This window comes from Alexandromys fortis, unplaced genomic scaffold (genome assembly GCF_014885135.2).
Source record: "Alexandromys fortis isolate MF-2015 unplaced genomic scaffold, M_Fortis_MF-2015_v1.1 scaffold_0, whole genome shotgun sequence".
Classification (NCBI taxonomy): domain Eukaryota; kingdom Metazoa; phylum Chordata; class Mammalia; order Rodentia; family Cricetidae; genus Alexandromys; species Alexandromys fortis.
Window position 1 is genome coordinate 45,905,502 of NW_026067949.1, and position 12,263 is coordinate 45,917,764.

Here is a 12,263-nt window from a genome sequence, read left to right on the forward strand (position 1 = left end):
TGATGGTCTGTTGAGTTAACAAGTATTTGTTCAGGGCCAAACCCTGGTTTTGGTGACGGGATATAATGATAGAAGCCTTGCCATTACGCAGTTTATATTCTAGTTCCTCTGTAATAGTATCATTCAGACCGTATTCACCAGTAAGGTATTAGAATGTTGTGATTTAAGATTCTTCTTGTAAAATAATGTATAAATACTAAAACCGAATCTCACTGTGATAGAGGTGGTCCATTTATATTATTATGAATTCTGCCTTCTGTGTTTTAGGGAAGCGTGTCTCATTTGCCCCTTTGTTTTGAATGTGTCTCCTCTGTTTCCCTCATGCTGCCAGGTACACAACTCTGTCATACAGAGCCCCGGAAATGATCAACCTTTATGGCGGGAAACCCATCACCACCAAGGCTGATATCTGGGTAAGGCTCGAAGGCCAATCTTTGCTCTAACCAGAGGAGTCGGAGTTGAGCTGCCTCCTGTCTTCTGGCTTCCCCAGTGACATCCTTTCTATGTGGAAAGGAGCTTCTCCCTCAGAAATAGAATGCTAGGATCTTCTAATTTAGGAGGTGGGATTGCCTACATTCAAGAAAGGGGGTACCTGTATGTTATGTAACTACTGCCCAGTAGTTTTTAGAATTTAGATCCTAAGTGAATGGTCACATTTTTTTTTCAGTTTTGAACGAGTGGAATTTTGGCTGATGGCAATATAGAAAATCTGGATGTGACTGCTAAGCAATTATAGTATAACTTCTGGAATATTTTATGATGTTTTTAATGGAAACTAACAAAAGTAAACCTTTTCTGAATCTAAACATGTTATTAACTACCCTTTAATAAAAATCCTTATCATTTAGTATATATTTATCTCTGGATTAATTATACCAACAGATAGTGGTAATTTATAGAAAAGCTTGTTTAGAATCTCACATCTTTTCAAGCTTGTTTTGTATTTAAAATATATTTTGGATTGTATTTAATAATTGTTTGTATAACCCAAATGCATTAAACAATAACTGTTAGCTGTGTTTGCATGAACATATTAACAATAGAGGAATATAAGTTTTTGAAATAATTCTAGAACTTAGAAAAGAAGTGTGATAGTTCTGATTTTTATTAATTAAAAAAGTATCTATTTTGTGTGTAAGGCTACATGTCACAACGTGTGTGTGGAGGCGCTCAGAGGACAACTTTTATTAGTTGATCTTCTTATATAGCATGTGGCTTCCAGCGATTCTGTTCAGACCCCTCGAGCCACTTTGCTAGCTCCACATGTATAGTGTGTGCCAGCCAGCACTCTCTGCTTGCTGGTTCCCCAGCCTGCTTCCTCCTTGGAGGGGAGGCCGCGGGAGCCCCAGCAGACAGATAGTCTTGCAGGACAATCATCTCTCTGTGATCTTCTCATTTGCTTATTGTAACACATTTTTCTTTTGTCAGGGATTCTTAAGGTAATTGAATTTTAAACTATGTAAGATTAAAGCAAATTGGAAGCAAGTTTGCTTTAGTTTTTTTGACATTGTGACAATTTCCTGTCCTCGGCATTAGCATCGGATTGATTTGATAACATATAGTAAATTTGAAGAGTATATGTAATGTAGAAAGCAAAGTGAGTTGCATCTTAAAGCAAACGTATTACAAGATCTTTTCTTATATTACAACATATTACAACGATCTTTTCTACCCTGATTTTATGATTCTGTTCGGTTCCATATTACCTGAGAGAGTTCCAGCAACACAGAACCCACAGAAACCAGCTTCATCACCACTCAGAAACCAATGGGAGTTGATGAATTATTTTTCTTGAAGCACACGATTATTATGTACTATTATGTATATTACTATGTTCTCTTAATGCAGAGAACGGGATCTTTTCTCATTTGTCACTTCTAAAATAGATTTAGTGTATGTGCAAATAGTCGTCAAAGATTAGGAAAGAATTAATATGGAGTCTGTTTGCCCATTCAAAAGAAGAACAGTTTCTGTGTCCATGGTGGTTGTCTTATGCTTGTCTTAGCACAGAAGGAACAGAAAAACACTACACTGTAGGTGTGTCCATTCACTTTGGTCAAGAATTGTGTTTGCTGGTTCTGGTTCAAGAAGATAAACTAATTAAAAGAATTACAGTGTTCAGGTGAAAGTAGTTATATAACATTTCATATTTTTGGCAAACATTTTTTTTTGAAAGTTTCCATTGTAGGTTATTTTTATCCTGACATTTAGGATGCTTAATAGAAATCCTGTATTTACCTTTTAGAGAAGAAAATTGAACACGAAGACGACCCTTTGTAAAAGCCTAATGGGTCCCTCTTGTTTCTTACATAATGGGACAATTTACTGTGTTTATACAATGCAATGTATTTCACGCATTTTTCCACCATTGCTGTCTTCTTTTGAAAGGGTTTATATACTAGGAAACACTTCACTTCTGAACTGCATCCTCAGACCTCACAGGTACCTTTAAAGTATGTTTTGATGCTCAGAACAGTACAATGTACAGCAAAAATTATAGGATTGTGGATAGAAATATAGAATTAATTAAAAATGTTTTTATTTATGCACATTTGTGTTTGTTGTCTGTGCTGGTGCCTGTGGAGGCCAGAAGAGCTCCAAGTGCTTGTGGGCTCCTGACATGGGAACTGAACTCAGGTCCTTTGTAAGAGCAGCACCTGTGTGCTAACTGTTGTGCGTCTCTCCAGGCCAGGGAGTTAATGTTTTTATTGTGTGTAACCTATGTTTTGCCTCTGGGTATGTGTGGAGGTCAGGGGGCAATTTGAGAACAATCTTTTCCTTCCAGCACTTGAGTCCTGGGCATAAACTCAGGCTATCAGGGTTGTCGCCATGGGCCTTCACCAGACCCACCTTGCTGGTCAATGAATTGATTTTTATGTTATGAAATAATGACCAGTAAAATTTGCTATTGGTGTCTTATTGATGGACAGCCTCAAAGGACTTCAAGCCTGTTTTATAGTGAGGTTTAGGAAAGTTTGTTAGAAGAGCCTTCGTTTTCCTTGTAAGTTGATGTATGACCTGCCTTAGTCAGGGTTAGTGCAGCTGTGACAGACACCATCACCAAAAGCAATCTTACAGCTTTGGAGTTCATCACTGAGGAAGCTAGAACAGGAACCTAGAGGCAAGAATGGAAGCCGAGACCACGGAGGAATGCTACTCACTCGCTTGCTTACGTCATCACCAGCCCAGGGGTGGTCATCACCCACAGTGGCCTGCACCCTTCTCCATTAATCATCACTTAAGAAAATACCCCCATTTACTTGTCTGCCGGCATTCTGAAAGAAGCCTCTTCTCAGATGTAGCTTGTCCCAAATAGGCAATACTAATGAGGACAGTACCAAGTAGATAATATTTCCTCCAAAAGGAACCAGCCAGGCTTAATTTTAGTGACTCACGATCCAGAGTAGCTTATCTAACTGATTGCAGATGCAGCCGAGAAACCCTGAACTATAAAGCTAAAGGCTTTTAAGAAACATTGAACACGTTAACTTGGTTAAGTAATAATTGGATCCAAAACAGGAACATTCAACTTATTTGTTTGAAATAGCATGTTTAACTCTCAGCTTTCTTGTTCATGGAGCCGCTTATGTTAAGCAAGTGGTCTAGCACTTAGCTCCGTTCCCAGCTCTGGTCTTGACTGTTTTTATGTCTGTGACTGATTGTTGAGTCCTGACGAAACTCCTGTTTCTTTGTTTTATAGGCCCTGGGATGTTTCTTATACAAACTTTGCTTCTTCACTCTTCCGTTTGGTGAGAGCCAGGTTGCTATCTGTGATGGCAGCTTCACCATCCCAGACAATTCTCGCTACTCCCATAACATACATTGTTTGATAAGTAAGTACTGGGAAAGATGTATGGAGTGTTCTTAAAGATAGATACTGTAATTTAGGGCCTGCTATTTATATTCTTTCTTAAATTTTGACTTTTAATTTCATATGTTTATAAATTACAGTAAAATTATTTAAAAATGATTATTCACCTGTACAGAGGTCAAAGCAATCTAATTACCAGTGAATACAGGATATTTTTAACCTCCTCAATACGAATTAATAGCAATGACAGCAATTACATAATTGAGACAGTCAGAGTTACTAGGAACACTCATAACATTTAATTCTTCAATTTTTGTATCTTTGAAACCAAATATCCATGTGGTTAATAAGTAACCAGATTTCCTTCCAGCCTTTTAAAGGCCTTTGCTTGCTTTTAAAAAGGTACCATAATGTAGCATTTTGTCCACGGACATTGTAAACTTCAGAAGGATGTTTTGTGAGGAGGAGACAGTCATTAGACAGAAGGTAATCTAGGCAGTGCAGTCCTGAGACAGCGCTGACTAAGCGCCTTTAGGATTTCCACTGTTTTCTGCATCTTTTTTTTTTTTTTTAATTTTGGAAACCAGAACGTTTATTTTATGACAGATCGAAATCCTCAAGATGAACTGGATGCTGCAACAGCTGCCCTCTTGGGTTTAGGGGTTGTCCCTTCACGGAATCCATGCCTGAATCTTCGGTAGACAATTTTTAGGTGCCTCATCCGCCCAGTCCCGGTAGTGTTTCATCTCTTAGCCTTGGCACTCCAGTTATACTTTCTCTTGCGCTTGGCAGGGTAGCCGTATTTGCCACAGGTAGACTTCTGAAGGTGGTAGGCCTTAGAGCCACAGCTGCGGCACAGCGTGTGCGTCTTGTTGCGACGCTTTCCGAAGGATGACTTTCCTTTCGTCATCTTGCTTCTGCCGCCGAGGCCAAAGAGACCGGAAGAGACTGTTTTCTGCATCTTGAACAGACGTCTATGCCTCTGTGGCACAGAACTGAGTGAAAAGTTAAATTTATTTTATATTTATATGATACAGTTTTTAAACTTAATGAAAATAAATGGAAATTGATACTTTTCTTAGTCACCTAGAGTGTGAACAAAGAGAACAAAGTCTTCATTTCTTCTCTTAAAGCTTTACATAAGTAAAATATTTAAATGTGTTGAAAGAAAATTGGTATGAATTTAATCATGTGTCTAGGGTGTAGAAAATATAGACTGTCGATTCTAGGAGATATAAGAGATAACCCCGTGATATACAGCTTTAAATTTTTAAGTTTGCCCATATGGCATCCGTGTAATTCTAACACTGGGGAGGCAGATGCAGGAGGACACAGTGCTCAAGTCCAGGTCACTCTGCACTATAAAGGGAAAGACCCAAAACAACCAAGGGCTGGGTGCATGTTGCTTAGTAGTAGAATGTTTGCCTAGTAGGCACGTGGCTCTGGGTTCAGTCGATGGCACTGCTCCCACCAAATCCCCCAATTCAGTAATGCTCGCATAAATGATGAATTGCAAATAACACTTGTTACTTATTTGAGAAGTAGTCGACTTTCCTAATGCATGGGCCTTGTGCAAATCAAGGAGATGGGGCTGCACATTAAATTAATTTTGTCATAATGTCCAAGAGAAAAAGGGACATAAATGACTCTTAAAGCACAGAATTTATGTGAAACAGATTTCTTCACAGATACTGGAAATTGGAGAATTACATCTGCTTGACACACACAAAGTTCTTTGCATTACATAGAATGCTTTTCTTAGGCTAGGGAACCAGAATAATCAAGGGGGAAAGGGAGCAGCTGAAGCTTGGCTGTTGCACTGCAAGTGCTCACACTTAAATATGAGAGCCTTAAATATATGAGCTACAGGAAACACTGAGAGTCCACGGTCACGGACTAAGACAGAGCTACAGGAAACAGTGAGAGTCCACGGTCACGGACTAAGACAGAGCTACAGGAAACACTGAGAGTCCACGGTCACGGACTAAGACAGAGCTACAGGAAACAGCTCCCGTTTCTGCAGGAGCACTTGCTCTTGCTGCTCCTCTGCTGGGCTGTGGAAAGAAAAACTTGGGTTATGGAACCCTGAGCAGGGATAAGGAGGGAATGAAGAAGACAGACATATGTACAGAGAAGCTGGGATCAGTGGTCAGGACTGTGATGGAGAAGCCTCAGCACCTCTGTCTGTCTGTCTGTCTGTCTGTCTGTCTGTCTATCTATCTATCTATCTATCTATCTATCTATCTATCTATCTATCTATCTATCGTTTTTATTGAGCTATATATTTTTCTCCACTTGCCTCCCTTCTACCCACTCCCATAGTCCCCATGATTCCAATTTACTCAGGAGATCTTGTCTTTTTCTACTTCTCATGTAGAGTAAATCCATGTATGTCTCTCTTATGGTCCCTCTTTGTTGTCTACGTTCTCTGGGATTGTAAATTGTAGGCTGGTTTTTCTTTGCTTTATGTCTAAAAGTCACTTATGAGTGAGGACATATGATATTTGTCTTTCTGGGTCTGGGTTACCTCACTCAATATGATGTTTTCTAGATCCATCCATTTGCCCACAGATTTCAAGATGTCATTATTTTTTTCTGCTGTGAAGTACTCCATTGTATAAATGTACCACATTTTCTTTACAGCTGACCAAGGAGGAGGGTTTATCTAATCTCAGTAGGAATGGTCTTCATGCTCTAAATATTAGTCTGGGAGTGGTAAGAGGAAGCTATAGAGGACATTTTCTGAAAACACCATCAACATCACACTCTCCCCCAAGGAAGGCTTTGCCATCCTTCTGAGCCTCATCTGGGGACAGCTTTGCCATTGCCATAGGGTTGAGGCACTGGAGTTCTTAAGACAGCAAATTTAATCCTTATAGCTGAACTCATGGGTGTAGTACATCAGCATTTGTGGAAGTACTATGACGCACACTTCTTCAGCATGCCACTGCCCCCTAAACTCGTGCTTTCCAGAGATCTCTTCCTGTGTGCTGTGTAGCTCCTCACACGCACCACTACCTGTGTAAGGGCGCTAGGCCTCGGCTTCAGTCTCCATGGTTAAGTGTCAAGCAGCATTGTTTGCTCCAGTTTTCTGTGGCAGCCTCCAGTCAAGATGGAGTTTCCTGTCTGGGCAGTCTGAGTTATGGTCCGGGTACCTGTGACTTGGATTTCAGTCGTCTCTCATGACATTCCTCTAGCTTTTTAAAATAGGACTTCTATTTTAGTGTGCAATTTTGTAGAATGATTTTTTTAAGAAAATGAGCAAATATACCGCCATTGTATTTGAATAAATATTAAACTCTTAACCCTCTGTATTTTATATAATAATGTTCTCAAAAAGATTTAGGAAAACAGAAGCATGAAATAATTAATCCCTATTAATTGTAATGCCTAAAACTAGGGTGTGGGATTTAGTTGCTTTGTTCTCTGGCTAGTTTAGTTCAGTGTTGTATTGAAGACATTTTTACAAACCATTGTAGCTGTAACTTTGTTGCTAAGTATAATGTTTTAGTAATAATTGAATGTACAGTTTTGTTGGCGATCTTGAAATGTCTTAAAGGCTCAGTGTTCTCTTTGACCAGTAATTTGCGAAAGACTGAGCAGCTTATGCCTTGCTATGTGACTTTATTCCTAACTAGTATTGAGTTTCTCTGTGTTTATGTGTACCCCCATATGTGTGTGGGAATGTGTTTGTGGAGTACTGTGGTAAGCATGATAATACTGTTGATAATTTTAGACTCAATTGGAGTTTAATTAATCGGCAGTTTACTGTGTAGCATATGCTTCTTTTACTTGACCATGAATGTGAAGATTTTAGTTTCTGATATCAATTTGACTATGCCAAAAAATGAAATAAACTAAATATACTGAGTAAATTAAAATTTTCAAGTAAATTTGGTATATAAAACTCCTGTAAGTTTTAAAAACAGCGGTCAGGGAAATGGCTCAAGGATAAAAATGCTTAATGAGCAAGGTCAATGCTGCTAGAGTTCCTTGTTCAGAAGCTGTCATGGAAGGAGAGGACTGACTCCTGGAAGTTGTCCCCTGGCCCACATGTGTGCAGGTGCACACACACATATACACATATACAGTTTTCAATCCCAGTAGTATCTCTCCTTGTTATATTTGGAAGAGAGGTGCTGCGCTTACCTTTGTCTAAACACAGGCATGCATCTCCTGTTCTGTGTGATTGGATCCTCACTACTAATTTAGTATTGGCTGTGGAAAGAATAAACTTTAGCTTTTAAAAATATATAAATCATATTAGATGGATGATTTTGTATTTTTATAATCAAGCTCATGATTTCCTGATACAAGCTAGGCTTTGTCGCTTGGAGTCACTGTTTACCATTCTTTGTTCAAGGCACTAGGTTTAGAAAGGAGTTGAGTCCGTTTTGATCTGTAGCTCCAGTTTAGTCCCCTGAACGTGGACTCTCACTGTTTCCTGTAGCTTAGTCCGTGACCGTGGACTCTCATTGTTTCCTGTAGCTCTGTCTTAGTCTATGACCGTGGACTCTCAGCTTTTCCTGTAGCTCTGTCTTAGTCCGTGACCATGGACTCTCAGCTTTTCCTGTAGCTCTGTCTTACTTAGTCTGTGACCGTGGACTCTCAGCTTTTCCTGTAGCTCTGTCTTAGTCCGTGACCGTGGACTCTCAGTGTTTCCTGTAGCTCTTAGTGCTGTGAATGTGGACACTTGCTGCTTCTCTAAAAAACTTGAGAATAGCTAATGTAAATTTTCATTTCAAACATTTGACATGGTTAAGCATTGGAAATATTTTAAGGGTAATGAAGTAGAACTGGCCATGGAAATGTCTGTAGTTACAGAGTTGAATATAAATTTCATCCTCAGGGAAGCGAAATATAAGTTACTCAAGAAATAGATAAATGTTAGTAAATGGTTATTTTTGGTTAAACGGAATATCTCAGGGACTTGATGCATGCTGTAAGGTTGATGTAAATATGTTGGTAATACATATACAGAACTGCTCAGACCTCTGACCATGATGATGAGAAAGAATATTGAAGCCAAGAACTGTGGTCCATATTGATAGTATGTCAAGGAGGCATTTTTAAAATCTGTAGTGCCAATCCTCTGCTGCTCTGCTAGATGAATATAACGTGCATACTTAGCCTTTTCTCAGTCATGAGGATAATTTCAAAATAAAGGAAAGTAAAGGTATTTTGCGTTATAGTGAGAATTATTTTAAAGGGTTCTTCTAGGAGAACAACCTCTTCACTGTGACCCCTGGAGCTTTCTTAAATAATTAAGTATTCCCTAAGTTCACTGGTTTTGTATTGTTAACTCACGTTTGTTCTGTGCCACTTTTTCAAGAGTGTAAGCACACCTTCCATCCATCCAGGGCAGACATAGATGTTGTTACCTGCCACTGTAATGTGTTCACGGTTAAGTTCATTTTGTAGGAAAAGTTTCTGCCATTTCTTCTAAGCATTTCTTCTATGTCATCTGGAATCACTGTTCTTAGGCTAGAGAGATTGCCCCTCCTGTAATATGCCTTTCTGTACTGCTTGTCTTCAGTCAGACATTGAACGTTTTGACCTGTTATTACAGGGTTCATGCTTGAACCAGATCCGGATAACAGACCTGACATATTTCAAGTGTCCCACTTCGCATTTAAATTCGCCAAAAAGGATTGTCCAGTGTCCAACATCAACGTAAGTACTTTTCCAAGTAGGAAAGACTTTAAAATCCTTTAATTATATGTGTTTACATGTACATGCATGTGCTTTAAGAGCTTCTTGTTTTCTGTCAGGTGGTCTTGATAGTGTGAGATGCTGCTTGTGTCGTAGGCGTCAAGCCTGAGCCTTCACTCAGGTGTTCTGGAGAGCTTCAGCAGGATATTTTGGATTGTGGAGAGAGACACAACATGACATGTCAGTCACAGACCATAGGCTGTTATTAAGTATTGAAGTATTTGATAGCAGAATTTTAAGTGTTTTGAGTTTTAACCGAGAACTGTGATCAGACATTATTGAGGCAGACTCTAAGCACAAAGTTAAATGAGAAACTGTGGGACCCTTTGGTGTAAATAGAGACGGCATTGTGCAGGGAGAGCCCTGACTTCAGAGATTTCTTTTATCACTGGCTAATTTATATTTTATGGTGGCTGATCCCCTTCTCCTGCTGTAAATCTAGGATAGCAGTTATGATTATAGCTAATATACAGCCCGGGGCTAAGCCAAACACAGTGCGCATTTGGGAATGCTTGATTTTACTCAGAGGCTTTGGTTCTTCCCTCCTTCCCTCTCTCCCTCCTTCCCTCTCTCCCTCCTTCCCTTCCTCTTTCCTTCCTTCCTTCCTTCCTTCCTTCCTTCCTTCCTTCCTTCCTTCCTTCCTTCCTTCCTTCCTATCTTTTTTTCTTCTTTTGGCAAAGTCTGTCTCTCTCTACATAGTCCTGGCTCTCCTGGAATTCATTACATAGACTAGACTGGCCTCAAACTCACAGATATCAGCCTGCCTATTCCTCCCAGAGTGCTAGGATTAACTGTGTGCTGTTACGCCTGGCTCAAAGGCTTTGGCTGCTTGTCACTCCTGCATACTACAATGAACTGTACATGCCAGATTTCTGCGCCTTTTAATGCCCAATTTCTGGGTCATCATTGATTTTAATCTATGATGAACACTGTAGAGATCTTTGTGTTCTGGCTTATGTTTTCTTCTTGTATAACGTGGAAGAACTTGTGGTAGCTGTGTCTTTCTGAAGCCCTCACTGTATCACTTAGTATCTCTCTGTTGCTGCTCTGCTGTTTCAGTGAGCAGAGCAGCCTCTGTTCGGCTTATGCTCACAGTTACCTGTCATATTTACAGTGTGATTGTTGTCCTGGTTGTGTAATTATTTTCAGAAGTATGAAATATCAGTTGTATAAACTGTGATAAAATCTTATTTTAAACTCAGGATTTACCTAAAAGAATATTGCATACTGTAATGCTGTGTTCATCTTCTAGAGATTTCTGTAGAAAATCAATATAAAGATGACATTTGTGTAATGTGGTATTTCTAGATTACATCTGGGGAGTATATCTGCATAATCTGTAATATGGGTCATGAAAATAATAGTATCTCAGTCAGTGTTTCAGAGGTTTAGTAGTCTATCTATAGTCTAAAAATTACTACAACTTAAATTGAAAACTATGTTTTTCTTCCCAGAATTCTTCTCTTCCCTCAGCTCTTCCTGAGCCAATGACTGCGAGTGAAGCTGCTGCTAAGAAAAGCCAAATGAAAGCCAGGTGGGCAAGACCCTGCTGGTGCCAACAGGACCTCTGTAAAAGAAAAGGCTGTAGTTCTCATTTTGACTGTAGCAATTCCTGTGTCCCAGATGCTGTGTTGTCCAATCTGTGGTTCCATAGCTTACATTGAGAGTACAAAATAAACTTCCACAGGTGCTAAATACCGGGTGTGACGCCATTCTCATGTGAACGCTCACCCATCTGTGAAGGTGGAATGCTCACGGCTGATGTGGTAGCGGGTCTTGCCTTCTCTGTGGGATTGTGGCCATTTTCATCACTGACAATTCTTAAGATTTGACTTACTAGCTATTAAATCAATTGTTTATATTTAAGAAAAGAAACAATAATTGCCACAGGTCATTAGTGTATATAGCTTGTAGAAGTTATATGTGTATATAACTAGAAAGCCTGGTAAAGAATTACATTTGAAGCCTTATTTTTCAGTTATTTACTCTATTGATAAGTTTGAATTCTATTATGTAGGTTGAAACTTAAAATCTGAGGCTGGAGAGATGATTAAGCAATTAAGAATTCATGCTCTTGTGGACAACTTGATTATCTTAAAAGGAGCTGTAGCTGGCTGTATATATAAATGATCTTACTGTTTTTGTTACATTTTTAGAGGACTTGTACTGTACCATGCTGAGTATCCATCTTTCACCCCCGACTGCCCCCCTTCCACTTCCCATTCAGTACCCCTTCTATAATAGGTTCATGTCTTCCTCTCATGATCCTCTCATGACTGACTGAGTTCAATTAGGTTACCAGCCCTAATTTTTTGAAATCTCTGATGCAGTTTTTTCCCCCCCTTTTGGGAAGATCATTGTTAGTACAGCTCCCTCTTGTGTTACATGTAGGTATTGTGAGAGAACTGTAGGTGTGTGTGGTGATTGCAGGAGCTGTGGGCTTGATAAACCATGCATCTACAATTTTAGGTGTTAAATCATTTGAAATAATATTAAGTGAAGTCGTCAAATAAATATTTTTGGAGAAAGTTATCGAAAATTCTATACTGACTTTATAGAAAGATAAGTTGAAAAATATGTAATTTCAAAATTATATTGGTCCTGCACCTATGCCTATACCTTCAATACCAAGTGAACTGAGTGGCTATCAAAAAATAAAATAAAAAAGAGCACATGAAGTTGTGAGGGTAGTAGGGAAAAAAATTGGAGGGGAGGGAGTGGGCATTGGATTTGATCCAGA

The 12,263-nt window shown here is 39.2% G+C and overlaps 1 protein-coding gene and 1 pseudogene across 2 annotated transcripts in view; one reads left to right on the plus strand and one right to left on the minus strand.

The window, feature by feature from the left end:
- Bmp2k (BMP2 inducible kinase) overlaps positions 1–12,263 on the plus strand; it is a 77,156-nt gene that overhangs the window by 39,554 nt on the left and 25,339 nt on the right. For both annotated transcript variants that reach the window (XM_050149601.1, XM_050149602.1), the window contains exons 6-9: positions 332–413; positions 3,701–3,833; positions 9,381–9,484; positions 10,978–11,057. In XM_050149601.1, coding sequence (XP_050005558.1) covers positions 332–413; positions 3,701–3,833; positions 9,381–9,484; positions 10,978–11,057 — 399 coding nt within the window. The remainder of the gene's footprint in view (positions 1–331; positions 414–3,700; positions 3,834–9,380; positions 9,485–10,977; positions 11,058–12,263) is intronic.
- On the minus strand, positions 3,847–5,731 carry LOC126506223 (60S ribosomal protein L37-like; annotated as a pseudogene).